At 64.3% G+C, this 21,709-nt stretch overlaps 1 protein-coding gene across 2 annotated transcripts in view; it reads left to right on the forward strand.

The window, feature by feature from the left end:
• Positions 1 to 21,709, forward strand: part of DOK7 (docking protein 7) — a 32,123-nt gene that overhangs the window by 8,301 nt on the left and 2,113 nt on the right. Inside the window, exons 3-8 of one of the 2 annotated variants that reach the window (XM_069495934.1) lie at positions 226 to 456; positions 2,196 to 2,396; positions 12,720 to 12,839; positions 15,779 to 15,898; positions 16,641 to 17,368; positions 20,958 to 21,000. In XM_069495934.1, coding sequence (XP_069352035.1) covers positions 226 to 456; positions 2,196 to 2,396; positions 12,720 to 12,839; positions 15,779 to 15,898; positions 16,641 to 17,368; positions 20,958 to 21,000 — 1,443 coding nt within the window. Of the gene's footprint in view, positions 1 to 225; positions 457 to 2,195; positions 2,397 to 12,719; positions 12,840 to 15,778; positions 15,899 to 16,640; positions 18,299 to 20,957; positions 21,001 to 21,709 lie in introns of those variants that run through there. The other variant, XM_069495935.1, reaches the window with a different exon arrangement.

Raw genomic sequence — 21,709 nt, forward strand, 5'->3', positions numbered from 1 at the left:
TGCAGCCATGAAGCGTCTGCGCCTGCTGTGGGCTCCCGGCCTGTGGTCTTGCAGGGAGGGGGATCATGCCGCTTGGCACATGAGGAAACAGAGACATGGCGTGGTTGGGGGGCTTGCTCAGGGTTGTGCCTCCAACTTGGGTCTTTGTGGCTGTGCCTGGGGGTGCTGAGGCCTCGGGCTGGCGGGCGGGCTGGGCTGGCGTCCTGACGCGCTGCACCTGTACAGACTGCCTGCTCATGCTGGTCTACAAGGACAAGTCAGAGCGCGCCAAGGGCCTGCGGGAGCGCAGCAGCCTGACCCTGGAGGACATCTGTGGCCTGGAGCCCGGCCTGCCGTACGAGGGCCTGGCCCACACGCTGGCCATCGTCTGCCTGTCCCAGGCCGTCATGCTGGGCTTCGACAGCCGTGAGGCCATGTGCGCCTGGGACGCCCGGATCCGCTACGCACTCGGTGAGGGTGAGTGACCCAGGGCAGGGGTCCAGGTGAGGGCCTCCCCACTTAGGGGTCCTGGGGTCCCCACCGATGTGGTGGGACATTAGTGGGTCTTCAAACATTTACTGAGCCCCAAGCTTAGGTTGGGAGAGCCCAGCTCCTGCCTGGGGGTGCCCGGGTGAGGGTTTGGGACCAGGAAGCCTTCGGGGCCGTGGGGCCTTAGGACCTCCCTGATCACCCCATTAGTTAGAACCTTCAGCCGGAGCTGGGGGCCTTCTTAGTGCAGTGCCCTCCCCAAGGCCTGTCTTTTGCTTCCCACGCTGGATGCTGAGCCAGAGCCAGCAGCCCCCGACCGCCGCCCGGGCAGGCCAGGAGGGCAGGGAGGAGCGTGAGCTTCTGGGGAGACATCGGGCACAGCCCCCCCGGGCGGCCCGGTGGACGGGCAGGTGCGCCCCCACCCTTCGAGGGAGTGGGCTGCCCACCGGGGCTGTGTGAGCAGGGCTGGCTGCCCCAAGTGGGCCTGGCGGCTGGGGCTAGGGTCCTCAGTGTTCAGCAGCAGAGACAGCATAATGCAGTATTTTCTAAAAAATCAAAATTGATGCAAAAAAACCCCATGATGAGCAAAATATCAAAATTTTAAATAAAGTCAAGCTTTGGCCTTGCACTTCGCATTCCCCTCACCTGACCAGAGTCCCAGCAGCCCTGACCCTCCTGTCTTTAACAACTTAATGTTTTGTTCATCCTGGACTCCTTGCATTACTTTTTATTTTTTTTAAACATTGCATTAAAGTATTCCTGCCTTGGATCGCTGCGGGTCCGGGGAGCCGCCGTTCTTCCTCCATCCCACGGAGAGAGCGGCCGGGCTCGGTCAGGGCAGGTGCGGATGGCTCAGCCAGAGGGCACAGGGGAAGGCAACTGCGCCTCTCCAGAAAGTTCTGCAGCTGGGGTTCCCCCCAGCCCAGCCTGGCTCAGTGGCACAGACCCCTGTTCTTTATCCGGCTGGGGCAGGTGTCATCACAGAGGCGGCCGGGTGCTGCCCTTTCATCTTTGTCTTGCAGAAATCACAGCGAGGTCCTGCAGGGATGTGCCCCAGGCCACCGCTGGGAGCAGGGGGCGGGGAGGACAGCAGGGTGGGGTCTGCCTCTGCTCCCGGGCCAGGCTCCCTGGGTGTGCACCCCCTTCTGAGGTGGGGAGTGAACTGGGAGAGAGAAAGGTGAGGATGGGACGGTGCTCACGACTATGTCTCAGGGGCCTTCAGAGGCAAAGGCCAAGCTGAGGTCGTGGACAGGGCCACAGGGACCCAGGGCAGTGCCCAGCTACCTCTGGGTGGTCTCGGTGCCAGGAGAACAGCGAACTGGGCAGAGGGTCCAGGGTTTCCTGAGTATCCCTGAGGCCAGTCTGGGACTGGAGCTGGGCCTCCCTGAGCCTCAGTTTCCTCATCTGTGAAATGGGACCACATGGCTGCCTGGGCAGGGGGCGTGGGAGGAGGGCCCCCCAGCCCAGCGTAGGTGCTGTGAACAGCAGCCCGGCCCCGTGTTCCTCAGCTCCTGGAAGGACGGGGGGAGGGAACTGCGGCCCCACCCGAGGCAGGGGCCCCACCCCCAGGCTGCACCATCACTCCTCATCCGTGTCACAGCGTGCAGTGGGCAGCTGCCGAGGGTGGGGCCACCCCCAGCCACACCAGGGTGCCCCCCTAGCCACATGGGGGGCCAGCCTCCATCCCACTCTCTGTGACGCCCATTTGCTCCCGCCTGGCCCCTCAGTGCACAGGTTCCACGTGACGGTGGCGCCAGGCACCAAGCTGGAGAGTGGCCCGGCCACCCTGCACCTCTGCAATGACGTCCTCGTCTTGGCCAGGGACGTCCCTCCGGCTGTCATGGGGCAGTGGAAGCTGTCCGACCTCCGGCGCTACGGGGCCGTGCCAAACGGATTCATCTTTGAAGGCGGGACCAGGTGTGGGTACTGTAAGTACGCAGGTGCTGGGGACCTGAGACAGGGTGGCTCCAGGCTCTTGGCACCCCCCAGACACCGTCGGCTCTGGGCCGCCCGACCCCACTTGGCTGCCCGCGTGGCCCCCACGGCTGGGATCGCACTGGAGGGCGGGCTGTGTCCCTCCACGCCTGCGGTCAGGAAAACCCAGAGCTTAGCGCAGAGTCTGGCCCTGGGGCTGCCTCTGGGTTTCCCTGTCCCAGGAAGCGAGGTCCCCCCGGCACTGTGGCAGCTCATGGCCGTGTGGCCAAGGTCACAGAGCATCAGAGCCACTGCTGAGACGTAATGAAAAGAAAAAACCAAAGAATAAATGCATTTAGCAAGGACATGCAGGCGCCCCAAGGAGAGAAACGCATTTGCAGACCAAGAATTCCTCATGGACACACCAGCCCCCACGGCCCCTCAAGCGGCCCCAATGTCACCAGTGAGGTGGCTGAGCAGGGGGAGGGGGTGGGCTGGGTCCCTCAGGTGTGTGAAGGCCCAGTGACCCGTCCTGGCCAAGAGTGGAAACCAGAGTGAGTGTCCAGGAGTGTGGCCAGCGACCGACTGCCGCACGGGGCGGGGTGGGGAAGGCACCCTGGTCCTTCACAGGGAGCTGGGGGTGCTCCTGGGGCCCACTGTCCCCGAGGGGGTGTAGACACACGGGCTGCTGTGTGCCCCTCTCCAGAGGGGCAGCTGCTTGTCTGTGCTGGCTGCCCGGGGCTCGTGGTGGGCTGAGTGGCTTCCCGGGGGTCACATGGGGCCATGATGACCATGGCAGTGTGCACGCCTCACACTGGCCCCCCCTCCCACCCAGCACACTGCGGGGCTCTGGGGGGCTCCTGCTGTCTGGCTGGGCAGATGCAGGCGGGGGCGCGGGGCGTGCCGGACGCTGGCCACCTGGGCCCTCATGCCCCAAAGGGTTGGTGGGGGGAGCACAGGCCGTCTGGGCGCCGCGTCCCCCACTCCATGCCAGGCACTGGGAGCAAACCCGGTGGGCCTGTGGCAGGAGCTGCCCTGCTGCCCTTTGCAGAGACGGTTGGTGAGGGGAGAGCAGGGAGGTGCCGGCCATGCTCCCGCTGGGGCCTCGGAACACGCGAAGCAGGTGCAGCGGGGTTCTCGAGGCAGGGGCTGGTTTGAAGTCAGTGTTCAGTGCAGCTGCTGCCCGAGCCAGCTGGGGCCGCCTGTTGGGGCCCCTGGTCCTGCCTACTGGACGGACCAGGACCCCTCTTCCTCGGCAGGCCAGAGGTGCAGCACCTGGGCGTCGGGAGCTGCAGGGCAGTTGGGGTGACTCAGCTTCCCTCTCCTGCGTCCCCTGGGGGTGGGCGCTGCAGTCACTCCCTCCATGGTGCCCTGGATTTGTGGCTCCTGGAGCTGCTCGGAGCCCCGGAGGAGGGACAGCCACGTCCTCTTTTTCCTCTGTGCAGTGCTGGGTACACGCAGGCGGCGGCCAGGTGGCACTGGTGCCGGTGGCCCCTTGTCCTCGGAGACCTGGTTATTTTGTCCCAGGCACAGTGGAATGGGGCCCACTGTGATTTTGCTCTGAGGTCTCAGAGTTGAAAACCCTGTGTCTTGGAGGGGTGGGCTCCTTGTCCCCGCGTAACAGTTCTGGGAGTTGGAGCTGAATTCTCCAGAGAGGCAGGGGCTGCTGTCGTGTTTTCCCCAGGTTGCCAGAAAACCAGGGTGCACTGCCACAGGCCGTCCTGGTGCTGCTCTGAGCAAGGTCCTGTTAGCTCCGTCCCACGAACCCAGGGCCAGCCTGGCAGAATCCGCCTCCAAATGCAGGGCTTGGTGCCGAATGTTCTCGGCCCACTGTGGGCCCCTGGCCGGAGCGCAGATGCTCTCGGGAATTCTCAGTCCTGCCCCCAACTCCCCGCCCTGCCCAGACCCATGGCAGCTGGCAAACGGGATGCGGGCCGGGCAGGAGGAGTGGGCTGGGCCAGCCCACGCCTCTGACCCCGCGTGAGACCGCACCAGCGGGTTTTGAGATTGTCACGGGAAACTGCCGCAGCCGAGCAGTGACATCCTTGATGAGACAGTGGGTGCCCGGCTGGGTGGCCAGAGGGGTGGGGCGTTTGCTGCACCTGTGGTCAGAGCTGGGCCTCTGGGCGAGAGAGCACAGCTCAGTGTGGTCCGGGAGTGCTGGGCTTTGGTGCCCTGGGGCTGCCATGGCTGACGCCTCCCCGAGGCCCTAGGGGAGGGTCCTTCCTGCCCCCCAGCCCTGGTGGCCCCGGTGCTCCTCGGATGTGGTTGTGTCTCTGCCTCCGTCTCCACCTCTTCTGTCTCTCACAAGGGCACCGGTCTCTGGATTTAGGGTCTCCCTGGGTGATCTTGTCTCTCCATCCTTAACTAATTCTGACTGCAAGACCGTCGCCACAGGGTTCTGGGACCCACGGCAGGGGTGACCAGGGTGGATCTGGTCACATTCAGCCTGGAAGGCAGGCTGGGGTCCTGGCCCTGGGCTGGGGTCCTCGGCCCTGGAAGGCCTTGGGTGTATGAGAGTTCACATGCTCCCTCTTCCTGGGGACAGGGCCCAGCCTGGCGGCCCTGGACCCCAGAACCATTCCCCCTTGGCTCAGCCACGACCGGCTTTGCAGAGAGCAGAGAGAGTAACCAAGGGTGCTCTTCACTCACCCTCAGACGCTGGGCATGGCTGGGGCTGGGGTGCCCTGGGGGGGTGGAGGTGGGGTGCCCTGGGGTTTGAGGTGGGGTGACTTGGGGTGCCTTGGGGGTGGGGGTGGGAGTGGGGGGTTGGGTGCCCTGGGGAGGCTGGGGTCAGTTGGGGTGCCCTGAGGCATTGGGGGGGTTAGGGGGGCTGGGGTCTGTTGGGGTGCCCTGGGCGGGTGGAGACAGAGGTGGGTTGGAGTGCTCTGGGGGTTGGGGTTCCCTGGGGGGTGGGAGGCCAGGCAGGTGTGACCAGGGTTGTTTTGCTGAGACCTCTGGGGCCCTGGCAGGGCGCAGCTGGTCTTGGTGCCCTGCGGTGGGTGATTTCTCTCTGTGGACTCCATGGGGGCAGCTGCCTGTTCAGAATTGGTCAGGAGCTGGGCTTGGCAGGAAACCCAAACCCCCCAGTGTGGACCACCAGAGCCTCGGCTGGGAATGTACTTGAAATGTGATGTGTGATGGTCTCGGGGAGGGACAGACCGGGGGTGGGGGAGAGGGAAGCTGAGGGGCCGATGGCATGGAGAGGGCGGGGCCCAGGAGGGGAGGGCTTTGGGTGGGGCGGGGGCATTTGAACTGGGCCTTAGGGCCAATAGAATAGAAGTTTCTGGAGGCGAGAGGTGCTAGAGGATGTGCCTGCTGCTCCATGTCCCGTCTTCTCTCTCAGCTGGGTCCAGTCTGGGGACCGTGTCTGCCACTTTCTCCAGCCCCTGGGGCCACAGGGAACATTTTTAAATCATTTTGACTTTTTTAAAGAGAGTTGCAGTGGAAACCCCAGACTGGAGACTCGTGTGTGAACACTGGCGTCTGTCCGGCTCTGAGGAGCCCCCTGCTGGCCTCCTTGGGACTCCAGAGCTTTGCTGGTGGCTGGACAGAGCTGGCTGGAGCCCTGGCCACTGACCCCAGGAAGCCGGGGCAGGAGGGATGTGTTTGGTGGCTCCTGGCTGGGCACTGGGGTGCAGGGATCGGGGCCGGGAGCTCATGGCTGAGTCCGGCTGGGAGGCCTCAGAATCCGTGTGAGGCCGAGCAAAGCTTCTCAGTCCTCAGAGGATGAAGGGGGTCCGGGGAGGGGTGTAGACCCCAGCCTGGGGGCATTGAGGAAGCTCTCTGGAGACGCTTCTGCAGGTGAATAGGAGTTTGCCCAGCTGTCAAAGGGACAGAGGGGTGGGAGGAGGAGAAAAGGGTGCTCCAGACCTATGCCAAGCCTGGATGGGTGACCCAAGAGGCCTGTGCAGGAGCCCATTGAGTGGGGTGGCTGGAGGTGACCTGGCGAACACAAGCTGTGCCGGGTTGCAAAGAGCTTGGGAAACTGGACCAGAGTTTGTACCTTATTCCCAGAGTAGCAGGGAGCCATTGAAGGTACTTGAGCAGAGGAGTGTTCAGGGTGGTAATTTTGGCTCCAGGTTATAGACTGGATTGGAGGAAGAGGCTGAGCCAGGGCCAGTGAAGTTTCTGGTTGTGTCCAGAAGAGAGAGTGCAGCTGGCCCAGCAACACTGGGTGGGGGGGTCTGGGTGGGGGATTCTGTGGATTCCAAGAATGCTGAAGAGGGGAGGCAGGGGGGCAAGCCAGTGGGGAGAGGAGGGCTCCCAGGTGGGGGTGCTCCAGTGGAGCCCCTGCCCCGGGACAGGCCCGTTGTCGCGCAGTACCTGAGGGTGTGGGTGTGGGCGTGGCGCAGGCGTCCCGGGCAGGGCGCACCCGTCCGGTGGAAAGCAGGTGGTGTCTATGAACCGGGCTCATTTGCCACTGACCTTTGCAGGCTCCTACAAGTAGATCCTGTACTTTGTCACCTGTTGACCCAAGTCCCCTCTGGGTCTAGGGCTGCCTGCCACATTTCCAACAGGCCTGTGGTTTGCGTCACTGGCCTGCTGTGAAGTTGCCACTGGGTCTGATGCCGGTGGGGGGTGGGGGGTGGGGACCCCCCCTTCCTCCGGCCCACTAGCGGCATTTCCGTGCAGGCTGAACGTCCAGGGAGGTGCCCGGGAGCCCACTGGTCACGCAGCGGTGCTCACGGGAACTGGCAGCCCGGCCCTCACCCCTACCCTGTGAAGGATGTGCGCCATCCCCATTTTACAGTGAGGAAACTGAGGCACGGAGCTGTCCGTCAGCCTGCCCTGGAGTTCACGGGGGCCAGTGCTCTGTGGCAACAGTGGCGTGGTCCAGCCCATGGGCTGTTCCTCTACTCGGCTGCCCTGGGGCTGTCCCTGGGGTCCGAGGAAGTGGCCGTGGCTGCTGCCCTTCATCCTGAGTGCGTAGGAGCCCAGCCCTTCTTGGGCAGAACCAGCAACAAGGCAGCGTCCAGGGAGCAGGACCAGCTGCGGTAATTCGGACACTTGCCAGCTGTCACAGCCTCCACCTGAGGGCAGTTTTGCTCTAGGATGTGTCCTTCTGGGCAGAAAAGTATCCCCTGCCCTCTGGGACGAGCCACTCGGCCCTGGGGAACCCCACGGGACACAGGTCCCATTCACACCAGGGCTTCAGTGAAAATGCACGACTCACCGGCAGGCTCCTCAGACCTCAGCCGGCCCAGTCTCTTCACCTCTCTGAGCCTCAGTTTCCTCATCTGTGCCATGGGGCTCCTTGTGTCCCTATTTTGGGATGCTGGGGGCAGTTGGCCATGAGTGCCAAGTGCTGGCCTTGTAAGTGCTCCGAATTCTCCTGTCCCCACTGCCTGAGCAGCTCCTCTTCCCCCCTCAGGGGACATGGAGGGCACCACCCACCCGCCGGCACCGGCTCCTCACCCTCTGTTTGCGGGTGAGTTGTCAGGACGCCCTTTCAGAGGACGGCTGGGAGCAGCACCCTCGGTGGGCTCCGTGGAAGCCGCGGAGGAGCAGGACCCAGGCCCTCACCTGCGCAGGCTGCGCCCGGGTGGGCCCGGCAGGGGAGGCCTTGCAGGGTGAGCGGGTGTCCACAGATGAGCAGGAGGTGTCACTGGCCCTGGCTTGGGGATGGAGCCAGCCCTGTGGCTGCCTGTCCGTGGCCAACACTGCAACACTGTGCCCAGGGAGGAGCTGGGTCCTGGCTGGCGCTGGTGCACCTCCGGGCTCGTGGAAGTTGTGTGAGTGTGGGGGTCCTCGTCATGGTGACCACGGGGATGTGCCTGGCATTGAGGGGAGCAGCCACGGAATGTCAGTGCTCTGCCACGTGTGGCTCCTGCCCGATGGTGGTGGCCCAGGGGAGGCTAGAGCCCAGAGGGAGGCCAGGCCAAGACGTGGGCTCGTGTCCTTGCGCAGTTGTCACCACCATCTGCTCACAGAAAGTTTTCTGTCTTCCCAAACCTACGCTGTGTCCCCACTATACACTAACGCCTCAGCCCCTGGCACCCCCACCCTACTCTTCGTCTCTGTGAATTTGACTCTTCCAGCGACCCCGTAAAAGTGGAATCACACAGGATTTGAGCATCATGTCCCTATGGAGTGCCGTGTCAGTGTGTGGCCGGATTTCCCTCCTTGTTGAACTTGAATACGATTCTGTGTGCTATCCGATAGACGTTTTGTCCGTGCGTCTGTCAGTGGGGCTGGGTTGTTTCTGCCTTTTGGCCAGTAGGCATGGCACTGCCGTGAACGTGGCGTGCAGACGTCTGTCTGAGTCCTTGCTGTCATTTCCCTTGGGGACACACCCAGAAGTGGAATTGCCAGATCATATGGTAATTCTAGGTTTAAGTTTTTGAGGCCCCGCCACACTGTTTTCCAGGCTTCTGCCCCATTTTACGTTCCCACCGGCAGTGCACAGGGCTCCTTTATCCACGTCCTCCCTAACACGGTATTTTCTGGTTTTTGTCTTTGTTTTGTTTTGGTTTTGCTTTGTTTTGGTAATAGTCCCCCCAGTGGGTATAGAACGGTTGGATGAAATTTGAAACTTAATTTCAAATAGAACTTGTTCAATTGAACTTTGCTTCTTTCTAACGCAGTGCTGCCCGAGATGCAATTAATCAGTCTGTGTTCTGCTAACAGGAACACTGCACAGCAGCATCGCCAGGGGCTGGGTTTGTGCAAGGCAAGTCAGTGCTGTCTGCACAGAAGCTTTCTAGAACCTTCTCAGCATGAAAGTCCCAGGGACGCCTCCAGATTCCGTCCCTGGCAGGACTTCCAACGTGTGATCTTTGTCAACAAAGGGTGATATGCTAGTATTTGCTCTGTGAGGAGATCTCACCAGTAGCAAGCATCAGGGCACTCTAGGTTATTTAGGGACAAACTTTTTTTTCTTTTTTTTTTTTTTGAGACAGAGTCTCACTCTGTTACCTGGGCTAGAGTGCCGTGGCATCAGCCTAGCTCACAGCAACCTCAGACTCCTGGGCTCAAGTGATCCTACTGCCTCAGCCTCCCGAGTAGCAGGGACTACAGGCACATGCCACCACGCCCGGCTAATTTTTTCTATTTTTAGTAGAGACGGGGTCTCGCTCTTTCTCAGACTGGTCTTGAACTCCTAAGCTCAAGCAATCCTCCCCCATTGGCCTCCTAGAGTGCTAGGATTACAGGTGTGAGCCACTGCGCCTGGCTAGGACTAATTTCAAACAGTGATCATTTCAGATCTCAGGGCTCATTGAGTATTTCAATGGAAAAGTATTTTTTTTCCTATGGCTGGTGAATCTTTGAGCAACAGTGTTTTCACTGGACAGTTTTCCCAGGAAGTAACTGCATTTACAATGTGGGTGAGGTTTGCCTGTAGCCCCTGGCAACCCACAGCCTCTGTCCAGAGCAGAATCTGTTGGCCGTGAGCCCAGGCAGCAGCTGGCCTTCTGCTCAGTGTCCTGCAGAACTTTCTCCTTCTCTGCATTTCCTCATGTTGTGTCTTGCTGTGTAACAAACATTCCCAAGCTGAGTGGCTATTGTGTGACTTGCAGTCTGTGAGTCTGTGATCTGGGCAGGGCTCAGCAGGGACGGCTCGTGTCTGCTCCACGAGGTGTTGACTGGGGTCACTTGGGCAGCCGCATTTGGCTATGGCTGGGCTAGAAGGTCCAGGATGTCTGTGGTGTTGGCTGCTGGTTGGGAGGCCTCAGTTTCCCTCTAGGGGCTTCACTCTCCAGCAAGACAGCCCAGTCTTCTCAGCATGGTGGCTCATGGCTCCAAGAGGGCAGAGGGGAAGCTGCTGGGCCCCTGACGGCCTCAACTCAGAGCTGGAAGAATGTCTCTCTGTCACTGCATATTAGCCAGCACGAGTCACAGGCTGGTGCAGGGTCCAGGGAGGGGCGGCCTTCACAGACAGGGATGGGGGAAGTGCAGTGGCCACACCTGCGTGTGTCTTTCCACCTGCACTGAGTGCTGGGGTGTCCCAGCCATCAGGGACTTGGCTGGACACCGGGGGGCCACAGGGGAGTCAGACGTGTCCCTGCCCACAAGGACCCAGCCTGGGGAGCAGGTAGGCAGATACGGGATGTGAAGCAAAGCATTTGCCCAGAGGTGTTCCGCAAAAGCATCACAGAGCCAACTGTAGGCCTCCTGAGAAGGGGGTTGGGGGTCAGAAAAGGCATCTGAGTCTTGAAATGTTAACGGGCATTCTAGGTAGCCAAGGGGCATTGAGGGGTGGGGGTGGCAGCTGGCTGGTGGAGGGGCGTCAGGTGGAGCCTGGGGGTGGGGGCGCGAGCCTGGGTGGGGCCAGCAAGAGGGCCGTGTGCTGTGTCCTGGAAGTCCTCATCCTGAGGCCCAGGCAGACTGGCTCTCCGAGATGGGGGTCCTCCTCCAGGGCCCCTGAAGTCGGCTCTGCTGGCATGGATGGGGTGGCCAGCGGGGATGCCACGTGGGGGCCTGGGACTGGTGGGTGGCTGTCCTCCCAGGCACAGCCTGGCTGACCGCGCCTCCTGGGCTGTGACACTCGGCAGACGCCCCAGAGGAATGCAGGGCCGGCTCCGCTCCCTTCGGTAATGTGGTTTTTTATAGTCGGGGGACTGACTGTCCCTCGGCCTCTGCCAGCTGCTGTGAGCTCAGGATTAGAGGCCTGGCCTTTGCAAGAGCTGGGGACGGACCGGCCGGGCCTTCCTCCGGGTGGGGCAGAGATGGGACAGGGAGCCACCAGTGTGATGGGCCTTCTCCACGTCTGCCCTCCCAGGTCCTGGCACAAGCTCCCTCTAGCCCATCCCAGCTCAGAAGCCCCATCTGGGCCGGTGAGCCCCTTGGGGCCTCCTCCTGGTGGGCATCAAGGGGGCGTCGACCTCCATGCCCACCCCTGCTTCTGGTCCGTGGTGACAGGAAGGGCCCAGGTGGGCCTGGTGACTAAGCTTGAGTCACCTCTTGGCTGTGTGACTGAGGACAAGTAGCTTGTCCTTTCTGGACCTCAGTGTCCTCATCTCCAAAGCAGGAATGACACTGTTATGTCACTTGGGTTTGGGGAAATTACGTGGATGAAGCTTCACCAGGCATAGGGTTCTGCCCTCCCTCATGTGCCCGGAGAGGCCAACACGGGCCACAGCAGCACCGCCACGTGTCAGGGCTGGCCCGAGTCCCAGGAATGCACATCCCTGCATTCCATGAAGGTGGAGCGTGACCAGGCGGCAGAGGCCATAGTGCAGAGATTTCCCGTCCCCCACCTCGTCTGCCCGCCACGGCGCCGCGGCAGCGCCTACCCTGCGAGCGTGCCTTTCTTTGGGCAACGGGCAGAGGCTCCAGGGCAGGGGAGATTCTTGTGCGCTGACGCCAGGCCAAGTGTCCAGCCCCACGAGGCCAGCGGCCTCCCCATTCAGGCGGCCGCAGGGATTTCATTCACCCTTGGCTCGGGCTCGGGCCCAGCAGGAGGGCGGCTGTGGCGCGGCTGCGGGTGGCTCCCTCGGGCTCTGGCCGGGTTTCCGTGCTGAGTGGGGAGCAGTGGGGGGGGGGGGGGGCCGCCCACAACGCACACACGACCCCGGGCTGTGTCGTTCCTCTGTGGGCTCCATTTTCCCCCGAAAGATGCAGCAGGAAGAAGCGTCGGCGGCTGTAGGTGGGGAGGACACACTGCTGGCCTTAGGAGTGACGGCCGCATCATTTGTGGGGTGGGCGCCGCACCACAAGTTTTACAAACGTCCAAATGTAAACCTCAGACAGCCCTGGGTCAGAAACGAGGTTGAAGGCCACCGAGTGTGACTGAGGTCATATGGCAGCGTCCTGGGCTGTGACCCTAGCTGAGCTCCTGTTCCCCGAGGGCCACCTGGCAGGGCTCTGGGGCTTCCTGGCATGTCCACAGCTTCGTCCACCCTCAGGACAGCTGTGTGGGGTGGGGTTGCTGGTCCCCTGGTGCAGCTGAGGAAGCTGAGGCTTGGAGGGCAGGGACTGATCACACAGCTGCCCGGCGGGCGCCCTTACGCCCGTGGAGAAGAGCTCTGGGCTGTGCTTCAGGACAGGACGCCCCATCGGCCCCTTCTTGGCGCCCTGTCCCTGGAGGCAGGACCATCGTGTTCCTGCAGCGCGGCGTGGCGGAGGATGGGCGCCTGGCTAGCATTTCTGCACAAGCTACCTGTTGCAGACAGGCCTGGTGTGGGCCGCGGCCAGCAGCCTGAGCAGCCCAGACAAGCTGCGTGTGTTTGAAGGATGTGGAGGAGAGATTGGGTCCAGGGTCTCTGGGGCCCAGCGTCACAGGGCCGGGTGAGCCGGGCAGTGCAGGTCTTGGCTGGAGTTTGCTCAGGTTTCTCAAGTGCCCCAGCCCGTGCTGGGGCCACGCTGGCCTCAGTGTCTCTGTCCTCCCTCTGCAGGGGCCGGAGTCTTCTTCCTGTCCTCTGCCGAGGGGGAGCACATCAGCTTCCTGTTTGACTGCATCGTCCGAGGCATCTCCCCCACCAAGGGCCCCTTTGGGCTGCGGCCGGTTCTCCCAGGTGCGTGCAGGGGTGTGGCCAGCTGGGCCGGGTGGGGAGGGTGCGCTGAGCGGGCCACACCGCATCCAAGGGCCGATGGCTGCCCTGTCCACAGCTGAGAAGCCCAGAGCCTCACTGGCCTGGGACCCCCAGCTGTGGGCACCAGGCAGCCAGGGGCTTCTGAGGGGACAATCTGTGTGTGCCGGGGCCCATGCTCACACCTGCAGACACCTCCTTGCAGGGTCTGTGCTGTTGGGTGCTCAGGGGCCTGAGGCCTTCTGGCTGGGAGTCCGGCCCAGCTGCACCTGGCTGCGGGTCAGAGGCCTGTGAGCCGCCTCCTGTCTCCCAGCCTGGGCACAGGGAGGACCTTGCCTGAGGCCGGTGGCTGGTCTGACTCTGCGGCTGGGGGCTGAAAGCTGCCTTGGAAGGGGCCTGGCGTGTGGGCACCACCTCCTCCCCAGGGCACCATTGTCCAGGGGTCCTGGGCCAGGGAGGGTGCTGGGCTGGGGGGAGGGGCACGTTGTCCAGGCAAGGCTGGGCTCTCCCAGTGCCAGCAAGTCCCACTGGGTCCCTCGATGGGCTACTGCTGACTCCTCTCCCAGTGATGACAGCGCTTGTCTCCGTGTCCAGGTGGAGCCCAGGCCTACGGCCGCACAGCAGTCAGTGAGCTCACACCTGGTGCCTCCTTGCATGGGCACCCAGCCGGGGTGTGGCAGGCGCGGCTGCCCTGGGAGGGCAAAGGGCGGTGGGCCATCCCATGCAGGCACCCAGGCTGCAGTCTTGACACATGCTGTCCACCCCAGCGCAGGCGCAGTGGACAGCGGCCACCAGGGGGGAGGAGGCAGCTCCCAGGCTCCCCCCGCCACAACCCCCGCTGCCCGGCTCTACTGGACAGTGCGGCAGCGCCCCCTGCTGGTGTCTTCCTGCCTCGCAGCCCTGGGCACACGTGGCCGCTGTGGCTGCAGGGCGTGCAGGGCTCGGTCTGCCCCCTTGCCTGGCCCTGCTGGTGGAGCCAGCGGAGGCAGGACTGTCCAGCAGCCATGGGGAGCCCAGGGCCAGGGCCTGGACTTTGGGAGCGGGAACTGGAGAGGGCACCCACTCTCTCCTGCGGGGAGGGGGTGCTGGGGACAGAGCTATCCAGAGGACAGGCTCCGTGGCAGGATGGGGGCAGTCGAGCTGACCAGAGCCCCAAACCCTACTCCACAGACAGTGCTTGTCAGAGTCAGCTGGTAGCTCTTTAAAAATACAGCTGCCAGGGCCTCGGCTACAGCACTGCCTCCCAGTGTCCCCCAGTGTGTGGGGGCCCCAGGTCACCCTGGTGTGACAGCCGAGTGGGCCACTGAGCTGGCCAACATCCAGCCACAGGAGTCTGCAGAGTGGACTCCGGGCCAGGGTCTGTTGTCTGCTTTGGCCGGCGTCGCACAGGGGCCCGTGGTCGAGGGGCTCAGGAGACGTGGCTTCAGCGGGCAGCAGCCTCACGCTTGGGCCCTCCGAAGTCCCCTGGGGCTGACTCTGAGGCCCAGAGGCAGAACACTCCAGGAGGATAGGGGAGGGCACAGAGGCCTGGGGCCCGCCCTGCTCTGAGCGCTTGTCACCTTGGCCCCTGCCCCCACTCTCGTGCGATGCTGCACCCCAAGTTTGCAGACAAGACAGAGAGGCTAGGATGCATGGTGGAGCTAGGAGTCCGTCCCCGTCTTGCTGCCCCTCCAGTCACTGGACAAGAAACGGCCAGGAGGGTGTCCTGTATCCTGACGCTGGTGTCACCCAGGGGCACTGTCCATCCCCCCTGCAGGGCGTCAGCTTTGGGACTGCCCTGCCACGAGCATCCACAGAGCTTGGGTCACAGGCACCTGGTGGACCCCTGGCTGCCCGGGTGCCGTGAGTGGCGCCTGCCGTCCTCTCGCACAGCGGGATGGGTCTGAGGCGTCCAGGGCTGTGGGGTGCTGGGTCGGGAGGGACCAGGCCTGAGCCGGCTGGGCCGTGGCCATCATCGCCTTTCATCCCTCCCAGGCAGAGGGGACGGAAGAGAGAGGCTTGTGCCACCCGAATCCCTGTCCCTGGCAGTGCTGCACAGACCCTGGGCTGCAGGGTCAGCAGCTGGAGTGACCCAGTGGGGCCCTCAGGGTAGGCAGAGCGGTGGGCTGGGGGTGAGGCACCCATGCGGCCTGAGGGGTGAGCGGAAGGATGATGACGCGTCAGGGATACGGCCTTTTCAGCCTGGACAGGGGCAGCCCAGGGAGGGAGGGAGCGGCACGTTTTCTCTGCCTTCCTCTGGAACTCGCACCGTCGCTCCTGCCTCCCCTTCTGCCCGGCCAGGCTCCCGGCCGGGTGCCCCAGGCTGCGGGCTGGACTTTCCAGCCTCTGTGTGCCAGGACTTGGTGGGAGCTTTTCATGCTGCCGCTGCTCCTAGATTTGGGGGACAGTGGGTCTGGCTGCCTGCCCCTTGGGCGGGTGCAGGAGCTTGACGGGGCTGGAGGAGCCGATGGCAGCCAGGCGCCAACCAGGGAGCCTCCTGCCCTGAGGTGTTTATGGGAGGCTACTCAGGGCTGGCTGGTCGGTTGCTCCTTTGGGGTTTCCTGCAGGGAAACCTCTCCGGGGGGCCGTGGCTGTCCGTGCAGGGGATGAGGCAGGGGTCGGGGCAGCAGAGTGGGTGTGGGGGCCTCTGGGGGGAGCTTCCTGGGGTGAGGAAGGGGGTCTGGCTGTCTGGGCAAGGGGACCCAGGCTGGGTCGTGGGACCTGCATGGGGGTGGCTTGGGCGCCTGAGTGTGGTGTCCAGCAGCTGGGGCTGCGGTGTGGGGAGGAGCCAGGGCTCCAGACATCCCACCACGGGACCACCATGGTGGGGCACAGCCAGGGTATGTGGGCCCTGATGGCACTGGGCCCTCAGGATGTCCCAGGCAGCACGAGGCCAGGGGCTGAGGTGGGGGCCTCCTCCTCTGCTGACCCTTCTCTCTGTGCAGACCCGAGCCCTGGGGGGCCCTTGGCCTCAGAGGAGCGCGTGGCCCAGGAGGCCCTGGAAGCCCTGCAGCTGGAGAAGCGGCTCAGTCTCCTCCCGCCCACGGGCCGGCCGGGCAGTGCAGGTAGGGCCAGGCCACCGCTGTGCTGGGGACTTCGCTCCACACCTCAGCTGGAGAGCACGGCTTGTACAGCACCTGCGGCTCATTCACTCCTCCTCCCCTCCTTCTCACTCCTTCCTCCCCTCCTGTTCACTTGCTCCTACCTCCCCTCCTGCTCATTCATTCATTCCTCCCCTCCTGCTCACTCGCTCCTTCTTCCCCTCCTCCCTCCCTATTCATTCATTATTCTTCATCCTGTTCATTTATTCACTCATTTTGTCTTCTGTTCATTCATTCATTCATTGCCTCTCCCTCTTGCTGAGAGAGCAGGGCCATGGGACTGGAAGGTGGTCAGAAAATCTGGAGACAGAGTTGGGGGAAGGGAGGGGGAGCCCAGGAGCCAGGTCTGGAGGCCTCGGGACAGAGGGACTGGAAGCAAAGGGAAGGGGGTCCCATCCATCTTTTAGGGAGACCCCTGCTGCAGGGCCCCTGGGTGGCAGAGGTGCAGGTGGAGAGGACACTGGGACCAGGAGGGGCAGAGGGGCAGGGAGGGGAGGGGCCTGGGCTTTCTAGAGGGAGCCGGTGAGGGAGGGTGGGAGTGGGCCAGAGGTGGGGTGCTGTCCAGCCTCTGGGTGGGAGGGGCCGGGAGGGGTGGGGCGAGCTGTCACTGGGTGGTGACTAGCTGACACATGGGGGCTCCCAGGCGTCAGCTCCGCCCTGACACCCCCGGCCCCTGCAGTGGCCTCAGCTCTCTGCTCTGTCTCAGGGGACGACCGCAGCCTGTCCAGCTCATCCTCGGAGGCCAGCCACTCGGACGTCAGCGCCAGCAGTCGGCTCACTGCATGGCCAGAGCAGTCCTCGTCCTCCGCCAGCACGTCGCAGGAGGGGTCTGGGCTGGCGGCTGCCCAGGCCTCGGGGGAGGCTGCGTTGGGTGCCTTGAGGCCGCCCCCTAAACCGCTTCGGCCGCGGCAGCTGCAGGAGGTCGGCCGCCAGAGCTCCTCGGACAGCGGCATCGCCACGGGCAGCCACTCTTCCTACTCGGGCAGCTTCTCCTCCTACGCGGGCAGCAGCCTGGACGTGTGGCGCGCTGGCGACGAGTTTGGCTCGCTGCTCAGCCTGCCGCCAGCGGCTGGGGCGCCAGAGCCCAGCCTGTGCGCCTGCCCTCCCGGGGTGGCTGAGTACCAGGTGCCCACGGCCCTGCGGCCCCACTACGACACGCCCCGCAGCCTGCGCCAGGCCCCCAGGGACCAGAGCCCAGCCGCGCAGGGTGGCCCTGACGACAGTGCAGCCGGGGACTCAGGCGGCCAGACGTCCGCCGGGTGTCCCTCCGGCTGGCTGAGCGCGAGACGGCAGGGACAGGCGACAGAGGGTGCCCCGGGCAGCGAGGCCTCACTGCCCAGCCCAGCCCCCGCAGAGCTCTGGGGAGCAGGCGGCACCCACGCTGGGCCCCCTCCAGCTTTCTTTTCGGCATGTCCGGTCTGTGGAGGACTCAAGGTAAACCCCCTCCCTGAGAGCTGAAGAGCAGGCCCTGCCGCTGCAGAGGGGCTGATTCTGTCCCTCTGGATGGGAGAGGAGGTGGCGCCGCCTCCTTGCAGAGGGGTGCTCTGTGTGCTGGGGGACAGGCCTGGGGGTGGGGGTGACAACCCCAGGGACGTCCTCCCCAGAGCCGTCCTCCCTGTGGCCACCAGTGGAGGGGCCGAGTAGGGGAGGTGAGCTCTGGCTGGTGGGCTCTGGGCTGCAGGCCAGGATTGGCAGAGCCCCAGGGCCCTGCTTCTCTGCTCCTTGTCAGGCGCCGGGAGCACAGGTGGGCGCAGCGTCTCCACTAGCTCATGCCACACGTGAGGGTGCTGAGGACTGGGGCCCCACTGCCTGGCCTTGTGGACCTCCTGCCCATCGGCCCCCTGGGGGACAACTGACTCTCACATCCCACCCTGTCCCCTCCATAGTGCACAGTCACACCACCCGCTAAAAACTAAACTACGCGCGGCAGCTCCGGACACCTGCACTCCACGATCTCAGCTCCCACAGGTGGGCACGGCCGTCCCCATCTATGGGGAGGAAACTGAAGCTCAGGAGGCTCTATGGCTTGCGGGGTCTGCGTCTCTGGGGCTCAGACCCCACCATCCCCTCACCAGCCCCTTCCTGAGCCCCTGGAGGGCTCCAGGGGGGCGGTGTCCTCAGAGCAGCCCACCTTCTTCAGTCTGACCCATGCTCGTACTGGCCAGTGGCCAGAGGGTCCTGCCCGGCGTGCTCCCGGGGGTCAGGAAGTGGTGGGGACGTCGGGCTCCAAGGGCTGCACTGGCGTTGGGAGACTCCAGGCCCTGCTCTGGTCACCGGCCTGAGCTGGGCCCGTGTGGCCTGTGTCCACCCACGCCAGGCTCCCTGCCCGGCTCCGTCTCCTGCCGTCTGGAACCGGCCCTGATTCCAGGGGCTCTACGCCTCCCTGTCACCGTCTCTGTACCTTCACCGTTGGCCAACGACGTGGCTCTTTCTCGTTTCCAAGATCTGATGCTGTTTGTAACAAACACATTCTCAGGCTGGAAATAAAACGTTCTTTTCTTACTGCCTTGTGCTCTTCCGTCTGGCCAGCCCTCCCGCTGGGCCTGCGACTGGGCCTGTCCCTCAGCCTTTGGGTGGCAGAGAGCGGTGTGAGGCCTCGGCCTCGTCAGCCTTGGGGCTGACTGTGGGGGAGGTGGACGGCCACAGGGCGGGACGTGCGTGTGATGCGTGTGATGCGTGTGGTCGTGTGTGTGCTGCCAGTTTCCTGGAGGCCACAGTGAGGTCCTCGTTGGTCCCTCGGGCTCAGGCACAGGGCTGCCCACGTTCAGGTGAGCGGGACACTCAGCCTCTGGGCCAGTGAGGGGCTGGCTCTGCGCCCGAGCTCCCTCCGGCCCCGCCGTCTGCACTTCTGGGGGCCCGACTGCAAGGGGGCTTTGGGCTGGGCTCCCGGACAGCACCGCGTGGGAAGGGCAGGCTTTGGTGCCCACATCCCCCACCTGCTGGCTGGGCGGCCCCCGCAGGTCTCTACCCTCTCTGAGCCTCAGTTTCCTCTTCTGTAGATGGGACAACAGCCCCTGCCTCACTGGCTGTGCTGCACAGGTGCATCGTCTGTGCGGAGGTGGCGGACTCAGTCTGGTTGCAAAATAGACGAGGCTGCGGCTCCTCAGGTGGGGCAGCCAGCCCCTGCTCCCGCCAGAGCCCTGATGTGCTCCAGGGTCCCCTGCCCACGCTGGCTCAGGGGGCAGGTGTCCCTTCCACGACAGCAGACTGAGGCCCGCCATGAGGACTTCCCCATGAAGGCAGGGAGGCCTGAGGGGCGAGCTGCCTGTCACCTCCTTGCCTGGGCATCCTGGCTGTGGACTTGGGTTTCGCCGGCTGCGGTGAAGGCGGGGACTTTGGGGAAGGGCTGCCTGGAGGCTGGGCAGGAGGGCAAGGTTGGAGCCAGGCCGCCAGGGCCTTGGGGTTGAGGCCAGGACCTGGGCTGGTGGGGGCTGGGCTGGGGACATGAAGGGCACACTCAGAGGAGGGTTGGGCCTGCAGGAGAGGGCCACTGTGGCCCCTTGGGGACTGCTGTGGTCCGTGCATCTCCTTTGGGACCCCATGGTGGCCCAGGGCGTAGGACAGGGTCATGGGGCCTGGTGGGGCTGGTGGAGCCTCCAGGATGTAGTGGGGGCACTGGCCTCTGTCCCTTCTGTTCCTAATGTGCCCATGGGTGGGCCCTGGCCTCCGGTGCTACCCACTGCCTGCTGCAGCAGCCCAGGGTCTCAGCCTGGGCCCCGGGGTAGGTGGCTCACAGGGCAGGGGCTCCCCCGCAGAGCCGGGACGACAGATGGGCAGACACTGCTTCCATTTCTTTGTCCCCCTGCCTCGGGCCCCCACCTGGTCCTGCCCAGGTTTGGGGAACAAGGCGGATCTGCGTCTGCTTTCTTCACTCCTTGCATCCGCCGTGCCCAGCATGTGGGTTTTACCCGCGGCTGCAGAGTGGGCCCCCAGCAGGGGCCATCGCGGGTGGCTGAGCAGCAGGAATCAGCCCCTGCTTGGGAGGGGCTCCCAGGGCAGGTGGCCTCTGTGTGTGATGGCCTCAGGAGGTGTCCCAAGGGCTGCCACCTGCCCTGCCCAAGTCCCTAAGCCCCCCCATCCCCTCGGGGCTCTGTTACCAAAGGTTGGACCAGCCCAGCTTGCTCAGGGCATCCCTGAGGGGCCCAGCCCATCCTGTGGCTGTCTGCCCTCGAGTCTGGCCTGGACCAGTGCTGGGTGCGAGCTGCTTCCAGACCCTGCCCCCGCCCAAGGCCCCAGTGTCCCCGACCTCAGAGGCCCTAGAAGGGGAGTGGCTGCTAGGGCATTCTGGGCACCTGCCACAGGCCCTTTCTGAGCGGTCTGGCGTGTTCGCAGCCCCAGGCTGCCTCGGCCTCCATTTCCTCCTGGCTGGGTGGCTGGGGGCCACCGTCCCCCCTTCCCTCCACCTGCAGAGTCTGCCCTGGGTTCCTTCCTCCCCAGGGCTCTACGGCACCTGCAGTCTGGGGGGACATTGCTCATCTTACCTGGGGCCTCCCAAGTGGGGTTTGCCCATGGGGACCACGGGCTGGATGCTCCCATGAGATGCTTAGCACAGGGCTGGCGCACTGAAGGGCCAGAAGGTAAACACGGCCATCGGGGACCATGCGCCCCGCATCGTGGCCACTCAGCTCTGGTGTGCAGCCCAGACAACTCGGGGAACGGTGTGGCCATGTTCCAATACAACTGTATTGGCAAAAATCGGTGGGGCTAGATTGGGCCTGGGGGCCCTGGTTTGCCCAGAACGTGCCTGTCCTGACACCCGAGGCCTCCAGCTTTCCCTGGGCTGTTGCCGGGAGCAGCTGCCGGGCCCGTGGTCGGAGCTGGAGGGCAGCCTGGAGACTGGGGCATGGGGACCAAGGGCCCTGCAGGAGGAGGAGTCGGGGATTGCAGGCTGGTCTCCCTGTGGGTGGCCCAGGTCCCCCAACCTGTGTCACTCTTGGGTTTAGCGTCCTGGTTCTTGGGGCCCCCAGGCGCTGGATGAGGGGTAGTCTGATGGACGCACTGACACGGGGTCTCTTTGGTCTAGGGAGCAGCTGCCTCACCACCTGGACTGGAGATGACACATTCAGGTAGGACCTGCTTTGGAGCCCGGTGCCCACCCAGCTCGGGACAGGGACATGGGAGTCAGGGTGCGAGGTTACAGCCAGAAGTTCTGGCCAGAGGCGCAATGGCAGTGGACGGCAGGTGGCAGTGGATGGCAGGACCAAGTCCCAGCCAAGATGCATACTGGGGGGCAGCCACATGGCCTGCCTCAGGAGCCCCCGCTGTTAGTGGCAGTGGGCCACTGGAGGACAGTGAAAAGGTCAGCAGACACAGCCTTGGGGCAGTGGGTCCCCAAGCCTGGACCTGTGCCCGGGAGGGCTGCACTGTGGGCAGGGCAGAGTCGGGGCTGGGGCTGGGCCCGCCGCCTGGGAGGTGCAGCCGCGTGCTCGGCGAGCCATGGTGTGGGGTGGGCAGCCGGGGTGGAAGCCTGTGGTGGCAGGTGGGGCGGCCTGGGGACTCAGCCAGGGGCAGGGGCATTGGCCATTGGCTAGTGCAGGTTTGGTTCTGGGTGGGAAGGCTCAGGTTCCCTCCAGGGACTCCTCGGAGAAGCCGAGCTGTCAGAGTGAAGGTGGGGAGGCCCTGAGGCTGGGGGAGGCGGGAGGTCAGGGAGGCCGGCCTCGGGCAGGCGGGTGGGGTGAGGGGCCAGCTTGGGCCTCAGAGCCCCTAATCCCTCTTCCCTGGCCAGTGGCCCTGTTCCCCAGGGCCTTGGGAGGTGGGGCCGTGGGCGCAGCGGGG

This window comes from Eulemur rufifrons, chromosome 20 (genome assembly GCF_041146395.1).
Source record: "Eulemur rufifrons isolate Redbay chromosome 20, OSU_ERuf_1, whole genome shotgun sequence".
NCBI lineage: Eukaryota > Metazoa > Chordata > Mammalia > Primates > Lemuridae > Eulemur > Eulemur rufifrons.